Consider the following 19,264-nt stretch of genomic DNA (forward strand, 5'->3'; position numbering starts at 1 on the left):
ATTTCCCGTCCTCAGAGAATAACACTTTCTTTGAATCACTAGAGCATTTCCCCTTTCCCTCAGACACTCGAATCAAAAACTTAACCGAGAAGAAATACGCCACACACAGATGCACACAAACAGTATAAGTCTGTAAATGTGCATATAAATTATGAAAGACTTATTGCAATCTAACGGCCCCGTGCTGCCATTCAGCATAATGAAAGTGGTATCAGTTTCTAATTTCATATAAAATATAGAACCACCTAATTAACTTAGATAATGGTGACTGGGAGAGAGCGGCAACAGATTACTGATGTGCTCAACATGAAGAGACATGATGCGATATTCCCTGCAGAAAAAAAATCCAGCTCCACTTATCTCATACTAACACCTTTAAGCTGCTTGAGTGAGGAGACAAACAAAATGTCTGTTGCTCAGTATTGATAAGCGTGCCTAAACTAAACTCACCTACTTACTTACTCACGAAAGTCAGGACAAACTGTAACAGCCTGCAATATTAAACGCGGTGATACGGCATTAACTTTAGGGAGTTTTTCGCAAGAGACAATGTTTTGCAGGCGTATCATCTGTCTTCATTTGATTATCCAGGCAGCCAGAAAGACACTCGTATTGTTGGGACATGAAGGGCTGAGGCTCGCAGCCTTTCAGGCGGTGTAGCAGGAAGATGTGCTATTCACTGAAGTAATGCTGTGCCATATCAAAGATGAAACATCAGGAAGCTAATGCAATCCAAGTAACAAGCGGCCTTTGATGCCACATTTGATGGCAAGCAGATGTTCTGCAGATGATAGACTGTGTGTGTGTACAGTACTCAAGTATGCGTCATGGTGTGCATGTCTACAATTTTTTACTTAAAAGCCTTACAGTTTCTTCCTTCTTTGTCTACAGGTGAAAGTGCTGCAGCGGGACCAGGATCAGAAAGTCACAAATGTAAGATCAAAGGTAAAGTAAATAGGGCCGGGAGATGAAAGAGGGCAATGAGGCTGGCTACAGTTGAAATGAGTGCTTTTTTGCCACTGCAGGGCAGCATTATCAACTTTTGCCTTCAGTGTTCCTCATCCAGCAGCAGAGCTGCGATCGCAACTGTCAGACTTTTTGCAAAACACTGTTAAGAGTTCTGCTTTGTGCATCTATTACTAAGGCCAATGTGGCTGCAAAGTCTGTTCATCCCCCTGGCAAACACGGTAATGTCTGAGTGTGATTACACATTTGATTAAACTCTGTCAAATTTGAGGATAAATGTGCGAGGGCCTGATTATCATCAACCTTTTATCTCTCCAAAAATGGGTTGCCCTTAAGGTCCCAAGATGAGATTGTCTTAGCTTTACAAATTGCCCGAAACCCTGTCAATGTCTGAACGTTGGGCCAGGTAACCACACGAGCGATACAAAATAGTTCTGTAAGGATTTCATTAGGATGGCATTATTCATCATTCGCTCAAATGTATCCTTGCTCAAAGTCATTTTTGCCTAATTCCCCATTAAGGAGAACTGAGAGTGCTTTATTTTATTACAATAAGGACCATCAGAAAGCTCGCCAAGTGAAGCGGTTTGGGTAGGAAAAATACCTTTTTTAAAGGTTGATTAAATCGCTAAATGAAGAACTGATTGAACTGTCAGTACTGTGGTGAAACGGAGAGCAAGAAAAAGAGGGAGCTGAATGCCAAAATCCATTTATTTACCCAGAGGCTAATTAATTCAATTTACCCCCTCTATATGGACCACCGACCCAACTAAACAGAGGCAAAAAGAAGTGGCAAGACAAAACAAGACAAGGAGATATGGAGGGTAAATAAGACTAAAATTAAAGGAGCAGAGAACAGTGTATATATCCCAAGTTTATTATATGCATTTTGTTTGGTGCACAAATACTAGTAGTTAAATAATTATTATCACAGGTTTATTGTTGAAAGTATTTGCAGACACTTGTGTTTACATGGACATTTATTTAATGCAGTATCAAGTATGATAACTAACAGACTATCAAAAATGGCAGCACGATCTAACAGACTTTATAAAAGGCAGGATGGCGGTGCCATAAGCATTGCCAACACTGTAGATTTGCTGTGCTTTTCAAAGACAGTAATCCCAAGGGTGTACAATGAAAAGACCAGAACACAAAACATCTCATCAGAACATTTGCTATCTGGGAGGCGCACCGAGGTGCAGGTACATGGGAGACATGTGTTTGTTCGGGCCATAACTGGCGATTGCCAGTCCACAATACAATAGTTAACACTGCAATTCAATTATTGGCTACAACGACCAGTGTTGGATCACATAATGTATTGCACTCAGGCCTGTATAGGGGATAACAACAGTAGGTCACGCAGGGTATCTCACCATGCTATACGATTTAAAGTGTTTACAGTGTGCTGCACATGCTTAATGTTGTTCACACCATAGCTCAACATTATGATGGTCCATTTGGAAGTGGGATTACATCTACTGTTCCCAAAGATTAAGAATGAACTTCAGCGCTCCAAAACATTAAGCTTGCACAGTTACAACTGTGCAGGCTGATAAGGATGAGCAATTTTTTGGGAGTCTGTCAATTGGCATTGATATCCAGCTAATCCGGGATCATTAATTACTCAGAAAAGTACTATGAAAATTGGTGCTTAATTAAAAAATCACAACCAAAGATCATTAATGGAATATTCTCCAATGGAAACCCATCATATAACTATAAAGCAAGGAATCTCTATTTGTCTGTCTGTATGCGTATGTGTCTGTTTGTCCTTTGCATATCTCGAGAACCGTTTATCCGATCTAATTCACACTTGGTGGGTGTATTGATTGGGACCCAAGGAAGTGCTTTTGTCGAAATTGGTGCAATTTTGACACGTGCCACAGTCAATATTAATAAACTTTGAAAAAACTAAAGAGCAGCCCCTTACCTCCAGAGGCTCAGTCTTTGTCAGACCGATAGCCGATGGGGCTGGTTAGATTTAGGAACTAAAACTAAGGGTAGTTTAAGTTTAGGCACAATAATTGAAGCTAGGAAAACATCATGGTCTGGGTTCAAAAAAACACTTGGTTAAGTTTAGGGTTTCTGAGACAGTACCATACTCACAGTGAATGATTAAAACCTGTTTATCCCTCCGTGTAGCAACACCTACCAGCTGAATGATAGTTCCTAGTCACGTATAGGAATGGCTCCTCCTAAAGAACATTGATCTTTTGGGTTTTATGAGTGAGTTTCATCTCAAGCATGGGAGATTTTCTTCCATCCATAGAGCACATATAATTCCTAATTTATGAAAATCACAAGTCTGAGGTTATAAAGTTTAAGGCAGCAGTGATATGTAGCCCAGAGCTCTTCCATGTTATATGTGGCTTGAGAATGGTGTCATGGTTAATAAATACTTAAATCACAGGAAGCCTTTCTGTCCCTGTAAGGCTGAGATCACATATTGACAGGAACATTTGCTTCTGGGTCTCCCACCCTTTACCACGATAAAAATAAGAAGGCAGCAGGGTCCCTTAAGTAATGATAATAATAACACAATACTTTATTGATCCATGGAGGGAAATTCTCTTTCAGCTAACCCCTTGCCACAGGCCATCCCACAGCCTCGAGTGAAAGTGGAATAAAAGAGAAGAAGGAACATCTTCTTCATCTCTTGTAAGGCCTTAGATGACACTGTGACACTCAGCTTTCATTCAAAGGCATTTGACAGTTCTGAGTGCAGGAAAGAAAGCGAAATGTGTCTCTTTGATTAGCTGTTTGGGTGCTTGTGTGAAGCAAAGCGGGAGTGACATAGATTATTTTCTGCAGCAAATGGAGCACAATTAGGGCACTCCGTAAAGTGGCATTATGAGAAATGCTGCATTGGAAATGCTGTTTGTTCTTGCTGTAATTGCCGGGGTGTTAAATGTGATTGCAGCCATTTACTTTCAGGTTGCATACCAACAAGGTGGCTCTGTGCATGTACATAAATGTGTGTGTGTGTGTGTGTGTGTGTGTTACTGTTTTATTTTGGGACATAATTAAGATGCACTTTAGATTCACTTCAGACTCTCAAATTGCTGCAAGGTGAGACTTGTGGGTCGCTTCAGTAAGTTAGACATGTAAACTCATCCCACCTCTCAATTCATTTCGCTTTCACGGGGAGAATGGTGCAGAACTCAATAATGACAATATGCAAAAAGCCCCAGAATCTAATTTCTACTCTATCCATCTGAATTACAATGCCATCATTATTATTCCAATGTTGGAATTATACACTCCATCAGCTGGAATAAGCAGTTTCCACCAGCGAGCTCACTTTGTGTGTGCATATTGTCCTTGTTGAAACTGTATGTGTATGGCATGTTTATGATGGAAAACACACGCGCGCGAGCTTTCGCACATACATGTGCACTTTATCCCATTAAAAGGTTAATTTTTCAGGCCTACAGTAATTATCCCAAGGTTATTGGCTGTGTCAAAAATGCAGCTTCCTCAATAAAAAAAGAAGTAATTGCCAAATGTGCAAAAATGTGTGACATACAATGAATGCTGAATACACTAAATGTGATGGATTTTCCTTTGGGAGAATGTGTTTATAGATCCCACCACATTAATTTGAATTAAACCAAAGTTGGACACTCACTCAGATCGTTGCTGTCTCTGGCCAGCTGTGCTTAAATAAGGACAGTCGCTGCAATTGTCAGCCTGTCCTCATATCAGATGTGCATGTATAGTTACAAAAAGGGCTGTCTTGTAATTTTACAGACTCTATTCCATAAATTAACGAAACAGGAGGTGGCCTGATGTCGCTAAAACAGGGACGAGCTCTGCAGCAAAACAAGACGTTATAAAGTAACTGTGTTGCTCATATGTTAAAGACAAACAAAACATCTTTTTATTTGCTGACCTCTAGTGGTTTAATTCGTCACCTTGCTGCAGTGATGTAGGTCAACGTATTATCATACAACAGTTTGTATGATACTTTGCAAAAAAGTTATTCCATTTTCGTTTTTCCTACGAATGTCCAGCAACACGTGTCAATTTCTGCTCGCTACATGCATAGTCTTTTCAAAATAAACTTCTGTCTTCACAGGAAACAACTTCCTTAGGTTTAGGCAATAAAACTACGTAGTTAGGCTAAGGAGAACTTGGTTAGGATTAGGCAACAAAACTACTAAATTAGGGAAAAGATCTTGGTTTACGTGACAAATAAATCAACGTCGACCTCTGGTTTCACACAGGATACGAACGCCAGTCTCCTGGGCGAAAGTCCGGCATTTTTTGTCCCATCCATCCACCCTGACCTCCGCCCTTCCGTGGCGTTTGCTGCTCTTTATATTTCCTGTTTTCAATTACGTGAATTACACACAAATTGATTTTGTGGGATCTACACAAATTACAGTGCATTACTTTTCGTAGGTATAGCTACGAACAGCGTATGAGACCGGTGTAGGCAGACATGTATAGCCTACTGACTCTTGAGCAGAAATGGGAAGAGTACTAGAAAATAGAAATCAAGTAAAAGTACTTATGTACGAATATACATAAATAAAAGTAAAAAAAAGTAGGTCAGTTAAAATGCACTCTGAGTAAACGTTACCGTGTAAGTACACACAAAAAAGACTTTGCTACAGTAACGAGACTAAATATAATTCATTACTTCCACCCCTGTGTGTGATTACACTCATCCACACATGGGTATGTTGATCGGTGCAAAAAGCCCGGTATTAAGTTACTTAAGTACTCCTTAAAGGAACTGTTTGAGCTATGTGCTAAACTAAGCTATCGAGCCACAGGCGGTAGCTTCGTAGCTTTGTATTTAGCGTATAGATATGAGAGTGGTATCAATCTTCTCATCCAACTCTCAGCAAAAAAAACAAGCATATTTCATTTTGGTTTTGTTGCTTAGCGTTCATAATGTCCTTAACATAATCACAACCATTACACTTTCCGATGCAGTGATGCAGCATTGTGTAAGTAAGGTAGGCCTACGGACCATATGCAGAGATTAAGTATATATCAAGCATATTGTTGTAGGGTCTGTAGGATTTTATACAATGGCTGTGACAGGGAACATGTTGGATTTTTTTAGCATCGAGCAGTGCAGGATGGTACTGTTTTGGCTAACTTTTCCTCCACTATCAGGTCAAACAGAAGTTTACAGATATATTCAAAGTCAGTTATTTCTGAAAGGTCCATAATGCACCAAAACTACGCAGCTTAGGTTAAGTATCATAGCTGATTGCCAGTTTATATCCACATGCGATTTACAGTAATTCCACAACATCAGTGCCTGTCATATACCATATGACCTTTCCTCCATCACTACTAACCTTAAAACACCTCGCCGCTCACTGTAGGATATGGGTAATAACATAGTCTATTTTGTGGCACCACCCTCAGGCCAAATGTTCCCTTTTTGCCCGTTGTGGTAAGGATCTAAGGATGGAAAATGTGTCTCCATTTTTTTATCCATGCAGCAGTTTTATTGTCTGGTGTGAAACAAGCATTGCAGCCTCACGAGGCCTCCGGCTTGGCTATAGACCTTTAGTCATGTTTTTCTTATTGTTGAGCTTTCAAAAGCAGCAGTCCCCAAATGAACAGAACTTGGTATTGTTGTCAGTTGATATTCGCATGGCTCGTCTGAAGTGAACTTAAAAAAACTCAGTGTCCTTCAATTGGATCTTCAATTTTTCTCAAGAATGACTAATCGTCTGATTTCTTTTGAAACAAAAACATAGTCTGCTTTCCACAGTCTGCATTTAACAATGCAGTGTCTAATGGCTTTCAGAGATGAAAAGGTTTGTGCTCAGAGTGAAATACTGTATAGCCTAGGTCCAAGCTTTTTAGACTTTAAAGAAAGATTGAAATTCAGCTGTGGTTTGTATGTTAAACGTCTAGGACAGTTGATGACATTGGGTCATCATTGAGACAGTAATATTTATGGATCATACAGTGTTTTTTAGTCAACTTTCAAGAGCATAACACACTTTTTATGTAAGCACAAAGTAGTGGTTTGGAGGACAGTGTGTGTAATACTTTTAGAAGTGGTGATGGTGGTTCTGCTTTAAAGTCTTTAAAGAACAGTAAAAGCATCTGGCTCTCAAAGTGTTTTTACCCCATAACTGAAGAGCGTAAACAACAAACACTCCCTTGAGTCTGTCCAGATTGTTCAAGTGTACTCAGAACTAAAAACAGAGCGATGAGAGGATGTGAGCAGGGCGGACAGCCTGTACCAATACTGTATATAGCTTAATGCCACATCTGTCATTCATTTGGTGCTTTTATCCGGAGCATCTTGAGTGCACCCATTTAGTTCCCAGTGGGAAATGAAGCTCTAGACCCGCAGTGCTATCAGTGACACACTACCCATTATACCACTGAACACACTCTCGAAACAGCAGGTTGACAGGAAAGCAAAAGAACCTACTCATTTTAGCAAAGTAAATGTGTTGTGAGTCTTTTGGAAAGAGAGTCTTGGAAAGAGAAGAGTGAGCGGAGGGGTACTCTAAAACTAGAACTAGATGCAGCCAATACACACTGTACCTTTTATGTGCAAATTTTATTACATTTTCAGGAAATTATTACATAATTTGTTGCTACAAGGTGACTTAACTAGGGCTGTGTGATTAATCGCATGATTGTCCATGATTAACCGCGATCTGTTCAAAATGTACTTTAGAGGGAGATATTTAATCAACATGGGAGTGGGCAAATATGCTTGCTTTATGCAAATTTATGTATATATTTATTATTGAAAATCAATTAACTACACAAAACAATGACAAATATTGTCCAGAAACCCTCACAGGTACTGCATTTAGCATAAACATATGCTTAAATTATAACATGGCAAACTCAAGCCCAACAGGCAACAACAGCTGTCAGCCATAGAACCCTTTTTCATTCACATATCTTGAGGTAATAGGTCAAGGGACCCATTTGAAAATCGCCATGCCAGTTTTTCCTCGCCAAAATTTAGCGTAAGTTTGCAGCGTTATTTAGCTTCCTTCACGACAAGCTAGTATGACATGAATTCCTTAGGTTTTTCTAGTTTCATATGATACCAGTATCTTTACTCTAGCTTTAAAATTGAGCCCGCTATGACCTAAAAGTCACAAGTTGCGTTAATGCGTTAAAGAAATTAGTGGCGTTAAAACAAATTTGCTTTATTATCACGTTATTATCGCGTTATTATCACGTTAACTTTGACAGCCCTGGAATAAACACAAAATGTGAAATTTGTGCAAATGAAGTGAGGCAAAACATGTGCTTCCCTTTCTGTCTGAACACAATTTAGCTGTCTAACAAGGTTTACTGAAGGTGTAACAAATGTCCTTACTAATAGTTAATTACACATTTATTGAGGCTTTATAAATAAGTGATAAACTACTATCAAGAACAACGTTTGGGTGCAAGGTAAGATAAAAATAAGTGCTATACTACAGGAGGATATGTAGTAAATAAATTGGATTTTTGACAAACTAAATGTTCTTATTATTGATCTATGAAGCATTATAATACTGGTCTTTAAAGCATGTCAAAGTGACCTTTAGCAAGACACTGACCTCCTAATTGCTCCCGATGTACTGTATGTATGTATGTGGGGAAAATGTAAGTCTTTTTGGAAAAAAACATCTGTCAAATTAATTTAATGTAATGCAATACTAAATTATTCATCACCCATTAAAGGCATTATGTACATCTTATAAAGCCTCTATAAAGAATGCCTTATTAGAAATTGTACTGAAACTGTACCCTACTCTACTTTGTATAATTTCTGTTTATTAGAGATTGATTTGCGAGTAGGGCTAGAACACTTCTTTCAGGGGTTGTAAGACTGATATGTTGATGAAATATCTGCATAATGTAATGTCTCTACTGTCAAACAGGATGGAGTTGTTGCTGCCCTCTCCTCTTACAGAAAGCCTTCCAGAAAGGATGTTACAAAATAAGCCTCGATCAAATAAAGCGAGACATGATCACATCCCCATTTAAATGGAAATCTTTGCGGCATATTACCCCAATCCACAGTCGCAGTACTTATCTGAGACATGGTCCTAGTCATCCATAAACATGTAAACACTCACTGACGTGTGAGGTGTATTGGATTGACGCTCGGCAAAGCCTGGAAGCTCAGGTGTGTGTGTCCACGTTTGTGTGTACTCATACAATATTTATATTTGTATGAGTAAGGAAAGCATTAGAAAAGAGTGTTTTTTCTGCCCTATTACACATAAATAACTACTATTTTCAGTGTAGGGTCATATTGACAGAATGAAAGCAATATTTAGCAGAAAACATTAATGGAGCCGGAATAGAGATCCTGTCTTTAGTTGAATGTGTCATATATATATATATAGTGCATTAGGCTTATTTCATGGACGACATTTTGAAATGTCACAATAAGAAAAGCACAGGTTTAAATGATAAAATGAACAATGGCGATTCGACTGTTATCAGGCCATTAAATAGCCGTTATCAGTCTCTATAAACACCATAGATGTGGGTTCATTAGGGGCCTATACTATGCCTACTACGTTGCAAAAGTTGAAAGCAACATGTTCTAACATGTTGTAAAACTGCATGAAACGTTATGTTTTGAACACAAACAAAAAGGCTTCTTTAGGTTTAGGCAACAAAACTACAACTTCTTCAGGCTGAGGCAAAACAACACTTGGTTAAGTTTATAGAAAAACATTGTGTTGTCCCCGTCCTCCACCCCTCATGGAGTTTCACGCTGTCTATACTATGAACTGACTTCTGCCTCTACTCCTGTCATAATTACTACAGTTGCTAGTGGACGCTGTCGTGTTCTTTTATAGCTTCTTTTGGTGATCTACCATGTGAATAGATGATAAAAACCTACTAGTGGATGTAGTAGGCCCCTACTGACCTACATCTATGGGGCTTATAGCAACTGATAACGCCTATTTGATAGCCTGACAACAGTCTAATCGGCTGCTTCATCGATGTCAGGGTCCGTTCGTAGTTACACCTGTACTTTTCCTACAATGACAGTCGAAATTTCTGCTTTGATAAAGACCGGTTTGCTACTTTTTCTTAGAGCTATAAACATTGCAGTATTGTTTATATGACTTATGTTGTTTGTGCATCAAAAAGTCTGCAGTGTTTTTACATGCTATAGCAGTACGGATGGAAATGTCGGTCTGTCTGTCTTTGGTCCAAAACTTTGGTCCAAATTGCAATATTGATTGAATTGCCATGACATTTGGCGCAGACATTCATGTTGCCCTGAGGGTGATTTATAATAACTTTGGCAGTCCATTAACTTTACATTGAGCTCCATAATCTGGTCATTTTTTTTCAATTAGTCCTGTACTTTCGTTCATAACCAATTACCTGCAAAACTAATGACATTCCCATCAGCCTGATCCTCGGCTCTTCTTCGTGTGTAGGGCTAATAGGTAAATGTTAAGCATACTAACACGTTAAAGATGATGAACATGGTGAACATTATAGCTGCTCAACATTGACATGTTATTATTGTCATTGTGAGCATGTCAGCATGCTGATGTTAATGATTAGCTCCTCACAGAACCATGGCTGTGGACTCCGTTAGCAGATTATTTCTCTGCTCCCCCTATCTTTTACACGGTGTAAATCTTCTCCCCTGTACTCTTTCCTCATTTTGCTTCCTCCTCCTCGTCCTCTCCCTGTTTTGCAGACACCCATAGCCAGAGGGCACAATCACACAACCAGAAAGCCAATCAGGAAGCTTATTAAACATGACACTCAGTGAGCACACTCAATATAGGCGAAGGACATAGGCTCCGAGGTCTATGTGCCAATTAGGGAAAATCAGATCAATCATCGCAGTCAATGTGAACTCTTCTCAGAACTCAGTTTTTCTTCCTCTCTGTTGCTGCCTCTCCTCTCGCCTCTCTCGCACATTATCTCCTCTAGTCACCATCTCTCTCTCGTCTCCTTTGAAAATACTTACTCAGCTATACGCACCAGCACGGCTGTTGCACACGATCACACACCGCTTGCTACCAAATAAACAGGGAATAGACATTTGGCGTCTACGCATACACACACACACACACCACACTCCAGCAAAGCTATTCATCACAATTTAGCCACAGCATTAGACATTGAGGGACAATAACGCCCTCTCTAGAATACCATCCAAAAACACAAACAGATACACACTTCTCCTCCCATGACACTCATTTTCCCCTCCATTCGTCAACACACTCCCGCACTTTTTAATTCCCGCTAAGCTTGCCTGTCTTCTCTCTTTTTTTCTCCTTAAAAACTAGGCTGCGCCGTTCAAGCGAATTTAAAAAAAGAAAGTCAATGAAACTGGAAAAAATGCCTGAGAACGTTGTTTTTGTAACTATAATCCCCGTATTATGTGACTAGATTACAAAATGTAGCTATAATCAGTTGAGTATTTGATCTATTTTTATATATTTTGTGCTCTTTTATATTTTGTTCTGAAGTTGTACATTTCTGATTAGCTCTCTTTTATTGGTGTTTTTAAAAGACATTCATGTTATGTTATGCATCCTAAGCCCGTAGTGAGGATTAAGATTTTCTATATTCAGGGAAACAAATTGAGTTTACGCAGAGTGTTGTTATCAGATATGCATGGTGTGTGTGTGCAATACGCAAGCAGTTCTACAACAGTTTTCTAATAAGAGATTTTGATGCAACTTACTGTAATAACGTCCAATTAACTTAAAGGGAAATGTGCCACCTTTCATGTGTATGTCCAGTCAGTGGTGATGGTAAATGTAGTCCACTGAAGAAATTAATTCCCCAGTCCGTGCTATAATCACAGAGAAAGCTGAGTTTTCCTGCTTGCGGAGACGTGCCGACTGGGCCTACATGTACCAGGATGCATTGCACGCGGCGAGTTTGCTATGTTACACAAGCTCTCTTAGCTTTTTTAGTCTAAGAAATAAACTCACAAAATGTCAAGACAAGAAATATTCTTACACCTAAACAGATAAATACAACCGCACACCTTCTGAATTAAAATTTCTTTCTTCCACCAAACAAAGACAAGTTTAATTTTCTTGTTGAAACAAAATAAAACTCACTTACTTTGTTAGTCCACTGTTCCAACAAGCCGCAATTCTCGTTTAGTCGAAATAAATCCTTAATTCACTGAGTAAGATGTGAGAATATGATGGCTCTACACTATTTTTCCCCGCTGAACCCAACAAGTACAAAGTGACTTGAAATTAGATTTCAGTTTAATGCACCAGTAATTAAAGGCCACCATTAAAAGTGACCTGGTTTCCTGTTAATGTAACCACTCTGTCATATAAAGTACTGGATCATCTCTTAAAACGTTTAGAGATATATAGGATTTTTGTAGTTTTTGAACACTGACAGCTACACCAGCATATGGCTGTTTTGTACTACTTTCTGTCAATATATTGAGACCTGTAAATTAAATATTCCTGGGCGAAATGGAGATCAGTAAAGCTTTTTTGTATGTGTCTGTCATCTTAACTTCACATGAACCCTCCCTTTCCAATACCATCCCCACCTTCTTTCTCATCAGGCCAATGATGGAGTGCTACAGGAAAAGGGACTTCTTAAGGTCTTGTCAAAAGCTTGTTGAGAGGTGGTAATAGGCCTGCTAGACTGGTGATGATGAAAAAGAGAGATCTGCTCACAAGATCTAATTTCACAGCCAGTGAGGAGAATGCTGTAGGCAAACACTTGTTTTGTGTAAGAGTATTAAAGAGCACTAGCACCACCCATAGACAAACTGTGTACTTGTAAATCACAAGCCATTCAAATTTATGTAAAGAAACATCTAAAGTATAAATATGTATGCACAACCTTATGCAACTGAACCCTATATCATGTTTGAGTAACACTTGCAATACTGTGTGTGACTTTGGAAACAGTAGTTTGACAAAATAGTCCGCAACTCAATGGCATTCTCTTCATCAGCAGATGAAGCTGGATTAGGTTGAAGGTTGAGCTCGAGATTATTGATGCAACATAGGTACAGGGAGGATTTTTTATTTTATTTTAATACACTCTAACCCATCTCCATTGAGCATTCTAACTTTACAGGTATAACTAAAAATTGCCATAGTATAGTATGTTAAAAAAAAAATGGGAAAGAGTCATAAAATAGTATGTTCAGAAATATGCAAAAAAAAGTTATAGTATAGTTCGTTGAAAAAAAATTGATAAAAGTCAAAGTATAGTGTGGCTAAAAAATTTTAAAAAAGCCATAGTATAGTATGTCGAAAAAAATGCAAAAAAAAGTAATAGTAAAGTATGTCGAAAAAAATCATACCATAGTATGTAGAAAAAAATGAAAAATAAATCATAGTATAGTATGTCTAAAATAGTCATAGTATAGCATGTCGATACATTTCATGAAAAAAAGTCATAGTAAAGTATACCGGAAAATTTCATGAAAAAAGTCATATAGTATGTGAAAAAAATTCATTAAAAAAGCTATAGTATAGTATGTCGAAAAAAAAAATCATAGTATAGTATGCCGATAAATTTTATGAAAAAACAGTTATAGTATTATATGTCGAAAAAAATGTAATCAAAAAAGTCAGTGTAGTATGTCAATAAATGTTATGAAAAAAAAGTCATAGTATACTATGTCGATAATTTTTATAAAAAAAAAGTCATACTATAGTATGTCAAAAATCTTAATGAAAAAAAGTCATAGTAAAGTATATCGGAAAATTTTCATGAAAAAAGTCATAGTATAGTATGTCGAAAAAAATTTAATCAAAAAAGTCATAGTATAGTATGTCAATAAATGTTATGAAAACAAAGTCATAGTATACTATGTCGATAATTTTTATGAAAAAAAGTCATATATAGTATGTCAAAAATCTCAATGAAAAAAAAGTCATAGTAAAGTATATCGGAAAATTTCATGAAAAAAGTCATATGTATAGGTGTCGATAAATCTTATGACAAAATGTCTTATTTTAGTATGTTGAAAAACTTCATGAAAAAAAGTCATAGTATAGTGTGTGGAAAACCTTTTTTTTTTTTTTAAAGTAATAGTATAGTATGTCAAAAAAAAATGATCAAAAAAGTCAGTATAGTATGCCGATAAATGTTATGAAAAAAGAGTTATAGTATTATATGTCAATAATTTTCATGAAAAAAAGTCATGAAAAAAAGTAATGGTATAGTATGTCGAAATATTTCATGAAAAAAGTCTTATTATAGTATGTTGATAAATTTCACAAAAGTGATAGAATAGTATGTCGATAATTCTTATGGGAAAAAAGGTCATAGTATAGTAAGTTTAAAAAAAATTCATTAAAAAAAGTCATAGTATAGTATGTCGATACATTTTTTGGAAAAAAAGTCATCTCATAGTATGTCGATAAATTTTATGAAAAAAGTCATAGTATACTATATTGATACATTTTATGAAAAAAAGTCATAGTATTATATGTCAATAATTTTCATGAAAAAAAGTCATAGTATAGTATGTCGAAAAATTTCATGAAAAAAGTCTTATAGTATGTTGATAAATTTCATCAAAAAAGTCTTAGTATAGTATGTTGATAAATCTTATGGAAATAAAAGTTATAGTATATGTCAATAATTTCATCAAAAAAGTCGTAAAAAAAAGTTACAGTATAGCATGTCGTAAAAAATAACAAAGTCATAGTATTGTATGTCGAAATAGAGCCAAAGTGTAGTATGTCGAAAAAAAGTCATACTACAGTATTGAAAAATTTTGAAAAGTCATAGTATAGTATGTCGAAAAAATAAAAAAAGTTATAGTATGGTATGTTGAAAAAAAGGTCATAGTATTGGTTGTCGAAAAAAAAATTAAAAAGTCATAGCATAACGTTAATTTTTTTTTTAAAAAAGTCATAGTATTGTTTGTGGAAAGTTGGCCTATATCTCAGCATTTCATTCATTTCTGTGAAGAAAACCAAATGAAGTTGTTATTTATAAAGTTTGGATTATTATTTAAAACAAACTTTGATCAAATCTCACAGGAACAGTGAAGACCTGAACACAAGTTATATTTACAGAGCCTCCCTTCTCTGCTATACAGCCTCGTCCTGCATTAAAAAAAGTATGCAGTTAAAACAACCAAAGAGCTAATAGAACAATGGCCAAGCGTCAGGGAGAGGGAAACACAGAATTTGTCAAAAAAGAAGCCTATTAGGTATGATTGATTGAAAAAACAAAACAAAACAAAAAACCACACAATCCAGGCAATTGTATTAAAAGTCCACAAATAACAGGAAAACTCATCTTTGATGCAATATTCATCCAAACTTCCTGCAGTTATTGCGTTCACTATTTGGGTTAATTGTACAATTGATCAGGTGTTCTGTACTGTTATTTTATACATTCAATATAATATGAAATATCCATAACATATGTAACTTAAGTCAGGGATCATCAGTTTTCTCAATGATAGAAAAGGGTCCCCTAAGGAAAAAAGGTTGGGAACCACTGGTATAGTATGCCATAAAAAGTCATTAAAATGTCAGTATAGTAGGCCATAAAAAAATCCTAAAAGTTGTAGCGTAGCATTTAACAGTACTTTGTAAGGGCAGCTGCAGTATGTACTAAAAGTAAAAAGAAAAAGTATGCAATTTGTAACGTAGCCAAAGTATGTACATAAAGTATGCCATAAAAATGTCATAAGTCAGTATAGTATGCCATAAAAAAGTCATAGTATAGTAGTAAGATGATTTTTAATGATAATGTGAATCATCTGTTAATGTAGTTTTTAATCTAGCACCAACTGCTGTCTAAATTGTGATTCTCACTTTCATCCAGCAGATGGCGCCACAACTCAGTGCAAAACTTACTAAATAGAGCTTTTAATATTAATAGCAATTGAAATAAGCAGCCAGTCCTGTTCACACTCATCTGTAACCAAAACTAATTGCAAGTTGGGTTGTTTTTTGGTAAATGGACTGCAGTTATGGAGCACAAATATACTGGGAGCAGTGCAAAGCACTTTACAATGCAACACATTCCCCATTGCTCACAGTGGGTGTGTGCATTGGTATGTAAGGTGAACGCCTCAAGTTGACACAAACACACATTCACACACCAATGGTGGGGGTGCAGAGATGCAAGGTGTTTACCTGTTTGAGGCTTAGTGTCAAGACATTTAGGAAATTCAACTACCAGTTCTGGACATGATCATTTTTTTTACATTATTTCATACATTAAACTCTTTTGGCCATGTCACTGTTGTGTCACCTCAAATGTGTGCCAAAGGTGATGATGTGGCAGCATGTTTGAGGAAAATGCAACAGTGACAAACACCAACAAATGAGCATCCCCTAACCCAGGGGTCGGCAACCTTTACTATCATTTACCATTGCCATTTTAGGCAAAATTTAAAAAATAAAAATCTGTCTGGAGCCGCAAAACATTTGATCATTGTGATGAAGGTAACACAGTTTACAGTCTAAGTATATAGTATATAAGTCTAATGCAGTGAGGGCCAAAGTGCAAATGTACTACGGAGTATTAGGGCCACATTGAGGGAAAAAACATCTGAGATTTCCAGAATAAAGTCACAATGGTATGAGAAAAAAGTCGTAATATTATGAGAATAAAGTCATAATTTTACGAGAAAAAAGTCATAAAATTACGAGAATAAAGTTGTAATATTAATAGAATAAAGTCGGAATATTAAGAGAATAAAGTCATAACTTTACGAGAAAAAAGTCGTAATATTACAAGACTAAAGTCCTAATTTTACAAGAAAAAAAAGAATAACCTGTAAAATTACTACTTTATAATATTGACTTTATTCTCATATTACAACTTTTTTTCTCATAAACTTGTGACTTTATTCTCGAAATCTCTGATTTTTTCCCCCCTCAATGTAGCCCTAATACTCCATCGTACCATAGACCTACAACAATGATAAATAAAAATGAAAATGTAAACAAAAAACAGTTTCCTTTTTTAAAAATCCACAGGAAGCCACTGGAGAGTGACTAAAAAAGCCGCATGACACTCCGGAGCAGCAGGTTGGAGCCGCAGGTTGCTGACCCCTGACCTAACCCTAAAGGCTGTAACCTCAATGTGGAATAACGCTTTTGAACATGAACAAACATAGAAAAACATTAAAAACAATAATTTATTTGACCAGATATGAAACGGATAGAAATGGACACATGCTGGAACAGAGAAAAACCACTGAAGCCAGATCCCCCAACTTCTTCCATGTCAGTTCCTGAGGGCAGAAAAGAATCTGCTGCTCTGTGTAGGTAATGATTGTATATCCATAATCAAGTCCAGTCTTGATTTAGTGGTAGGAAAGTGTGGGTAGTGCAGAACACAGGTGGGTAATCTTGAAGATTCCTTCTCCACAGTGATAGATGTGCAGCAACATCAAGGATCCAGCAGCTTTACAGAGAGACCAGCGTTCACCTGGACCAGACAGCCATATACCTGGCAAATAAAATAAGATGAACCTTTATTAATCCCCAGAGGGAAATTCAGGTTTCAAAGCAGCAAACATCAGCAAACATCAGCAAACATCAGCAAACATCAGCAAACAGAGTGAAACACAGGAGAGGTAAAGGTATACAAAAATTATAAAAACAATAAGAGATATAAAAGATACAGAGTGAATGGGTGAACATAGTGTGTGCAGTCATCAATAAATAAATGTATGTACAATAAATAAATGTAATATGTACATATGTGCAGTCTATAAAGTGATATATAGGATGTATAAATAAAGAATAATACAATGATTACACACTGTGCACTATGGACATGATGACAGGAGTAAATGCAGGTATAAATTCAAAAGAAATGAAAGTATTGAGAGCTGCAGCAGCATGATCACAAAGACAAGACACACTTCTTAACCCTTATGACTAAGACAACAGCTTGTGTTACATAATAGGACCTCCAGCAGTTAATCTATAGGTGGAAAACCAGCTACATTAGACAATATTTAGGTTTATTTCCCTACTAATCTATAAGTAATCACAGGCCTTACTATGTTACACCCAATGTAAGCAAGACACATTTCGCCCTCTTACCATTCAAGCCAGGTCGAGCTTCTTCTGAGTTTCTGCCAGTTTAGCTTGCAGCCTTTTCTTCCTCCAGTCCAGGAAGTTTCTCCTCATCCTGTTGGCCTGCCAGCCCGCCACGAAGCCGGCAGCGAAGGAGAGCACGACGGCGACTTGTAGTGTCCTCTCCGAGACTTCAGCCATGTTCACCTCTGGCTGGCTGATGACAGCTGCTCACATTTGTGTAAGCAGCACGAGAGTCTTTGGGACACTCAGACAGGAAGTGAATCGCTTCTAACGCTCGCGATACAACAGCAACGTGAATCTCGCACTCTTCACATTTTTTTTTTTTAAGAAAATTAATTTACAAACATTAAGGCATTGTAATCTAAACTCAATACTTCTAACTTCTAATTATAAAAATATATATAACAAAAATATGAGGGTAGAAAATAATTAAAGGAACAAAAAAAGAAATAAATAAATAAATAATAAGACTGCACTCTTCCATAATAGCTCTAGGGGTCATCATCATATAGAGGTGCAGCTCAAAAAGTTCAATATTCTTCACCAGTTATTGAAGAAAGTGAACATTTTATGTATTCTAGACTCATTACACGTAAACTAAAATGTATCAAGCATTTTTTTCCTTTTAATTCTGATAATTACAGCTCAAAAAAGAAAGAAAAAGGGTATCTCAAAATATTAGAATATTTCCTTTTGAGTTTGAGTAAATTACTATTCATACAGTATAAATACCGTGTATCTCTCAGCCTAGTTCAGTACACGCATATAAAAAAATATATATAAAATTTTCACTTTCTTAAATAACTGGTGAAGAATATTGAACTTTTTCACGATATTCAAATTTTTTGAGCTGCACCTGTATGTTCAGTTCTTCATAAGCTCTGAGGAGAGACTTTGCATGTTGTTCTTTCATTAGTCTTAAAGCACTGAGATGATTGTCCACAAGGTCCCTTTTGAAAACGGAAAACAGGGGTTTAATTTTCCTCCATTTGGATGCATGGATGAAATTTTTTTTCCAGCAGTATCAGATTGTTCAAAATCAAGTCACTCTCAATGTCCTTCATGTTAATACTAAACACAATATTTACTCTTGTGAGACAAGCAAGTAGTTGGATTTTGGTTGACAGCCAGTCCTGCAAATCTTCCCAGAATGCCGCAGAATATATACAGTGGAAAAACAGATGATCAGTAGTTTCAATCTCAGTCTCACAAAAGTTGCAGTTATTGTGATCAACATTAAATCTCAGTCTTAGAAATTCATTTTATGGATAAATATTAGACATTAT

At 36.7% G+C, this 19,264-nt stretch overlaps 1 protein-coding gene and 1 long non-coding RNA gene across 2 annotated transcripts in view; one reads left to right on the forward strand and one right to left on the reverse strand.

The window, feature by feature from the left end:
* The window catches only part of LOC141756205 (uncharacterized), a 71,926-nt gene extending 68,880 nt beyond the window's left edge, over nucleotides 1–3,046 (forward strand). Inside the window, exons 4-5 of the long non-coding RNA XR_012591417.1 lie at nucleotides 892–945; nucleotides 1,026–3,046. This is a non-coding gene — a long non-coding RNA (uncharacterized LOC141756205). The remainder of the gene's footprint in view (nucleotides 1–891; nucleotides 946–1,025) is intronic.
* A 14,001-nt stretch (nucleotides 3,047–17,047) lies between these two features.
* On the reverse strand, nucleotides 17,048–18,231 carry lnc.lemp (lncRNA encoded micropeptide). Its single transcript, XM_074615444.1, has 2 exons — nucleotides 17,982–18,231; nucleotides 17,048–17,379 (listed from the first exon to the last, which is right to left on the reverse strand). The coding sequence occupies exon 1, from the start codon at nucleotides 18,153–18,155 to the stop codon at nucleotides 17,985–17,987; it is 171 nt and encodes a 56-aa protein (XP_074471545.1). The 5' UTR covers nucleotides 18,156–18,231; the 3' UTR covers nucleotides 17,048–17,379; nucleotides 17,982–17,984.
* Nucleotides 18,232–19,264: the final 1,033 nt, after the last annotated feature.

The sequence above is a fragment of the Sebastes fasciatus genome, chromosome 18 (genome assembly GCF_043250625.1).
Source record: "Sebastes fasciatus isolate fSebFas1 chromosome 18, fSebFas1.pri, whole genome shotgun sequence".
Lineage (NCBI taxonomy): Eukaryota > Metazoa > Chordata > Actinopteri > Perciformes > Sebastidae > Sebastes > Sebastes fasciatus.

What these genes read in the sequence shown, in the direction of transcription:
- lnc.lemp (XM_074615444.1), bottom strand. Translation starts at nt 18,155, where the DNA reads ATGGCTGAAGTCTCGGAGAGGACACTACAAGTCGCCGTCGTGCTCTCC.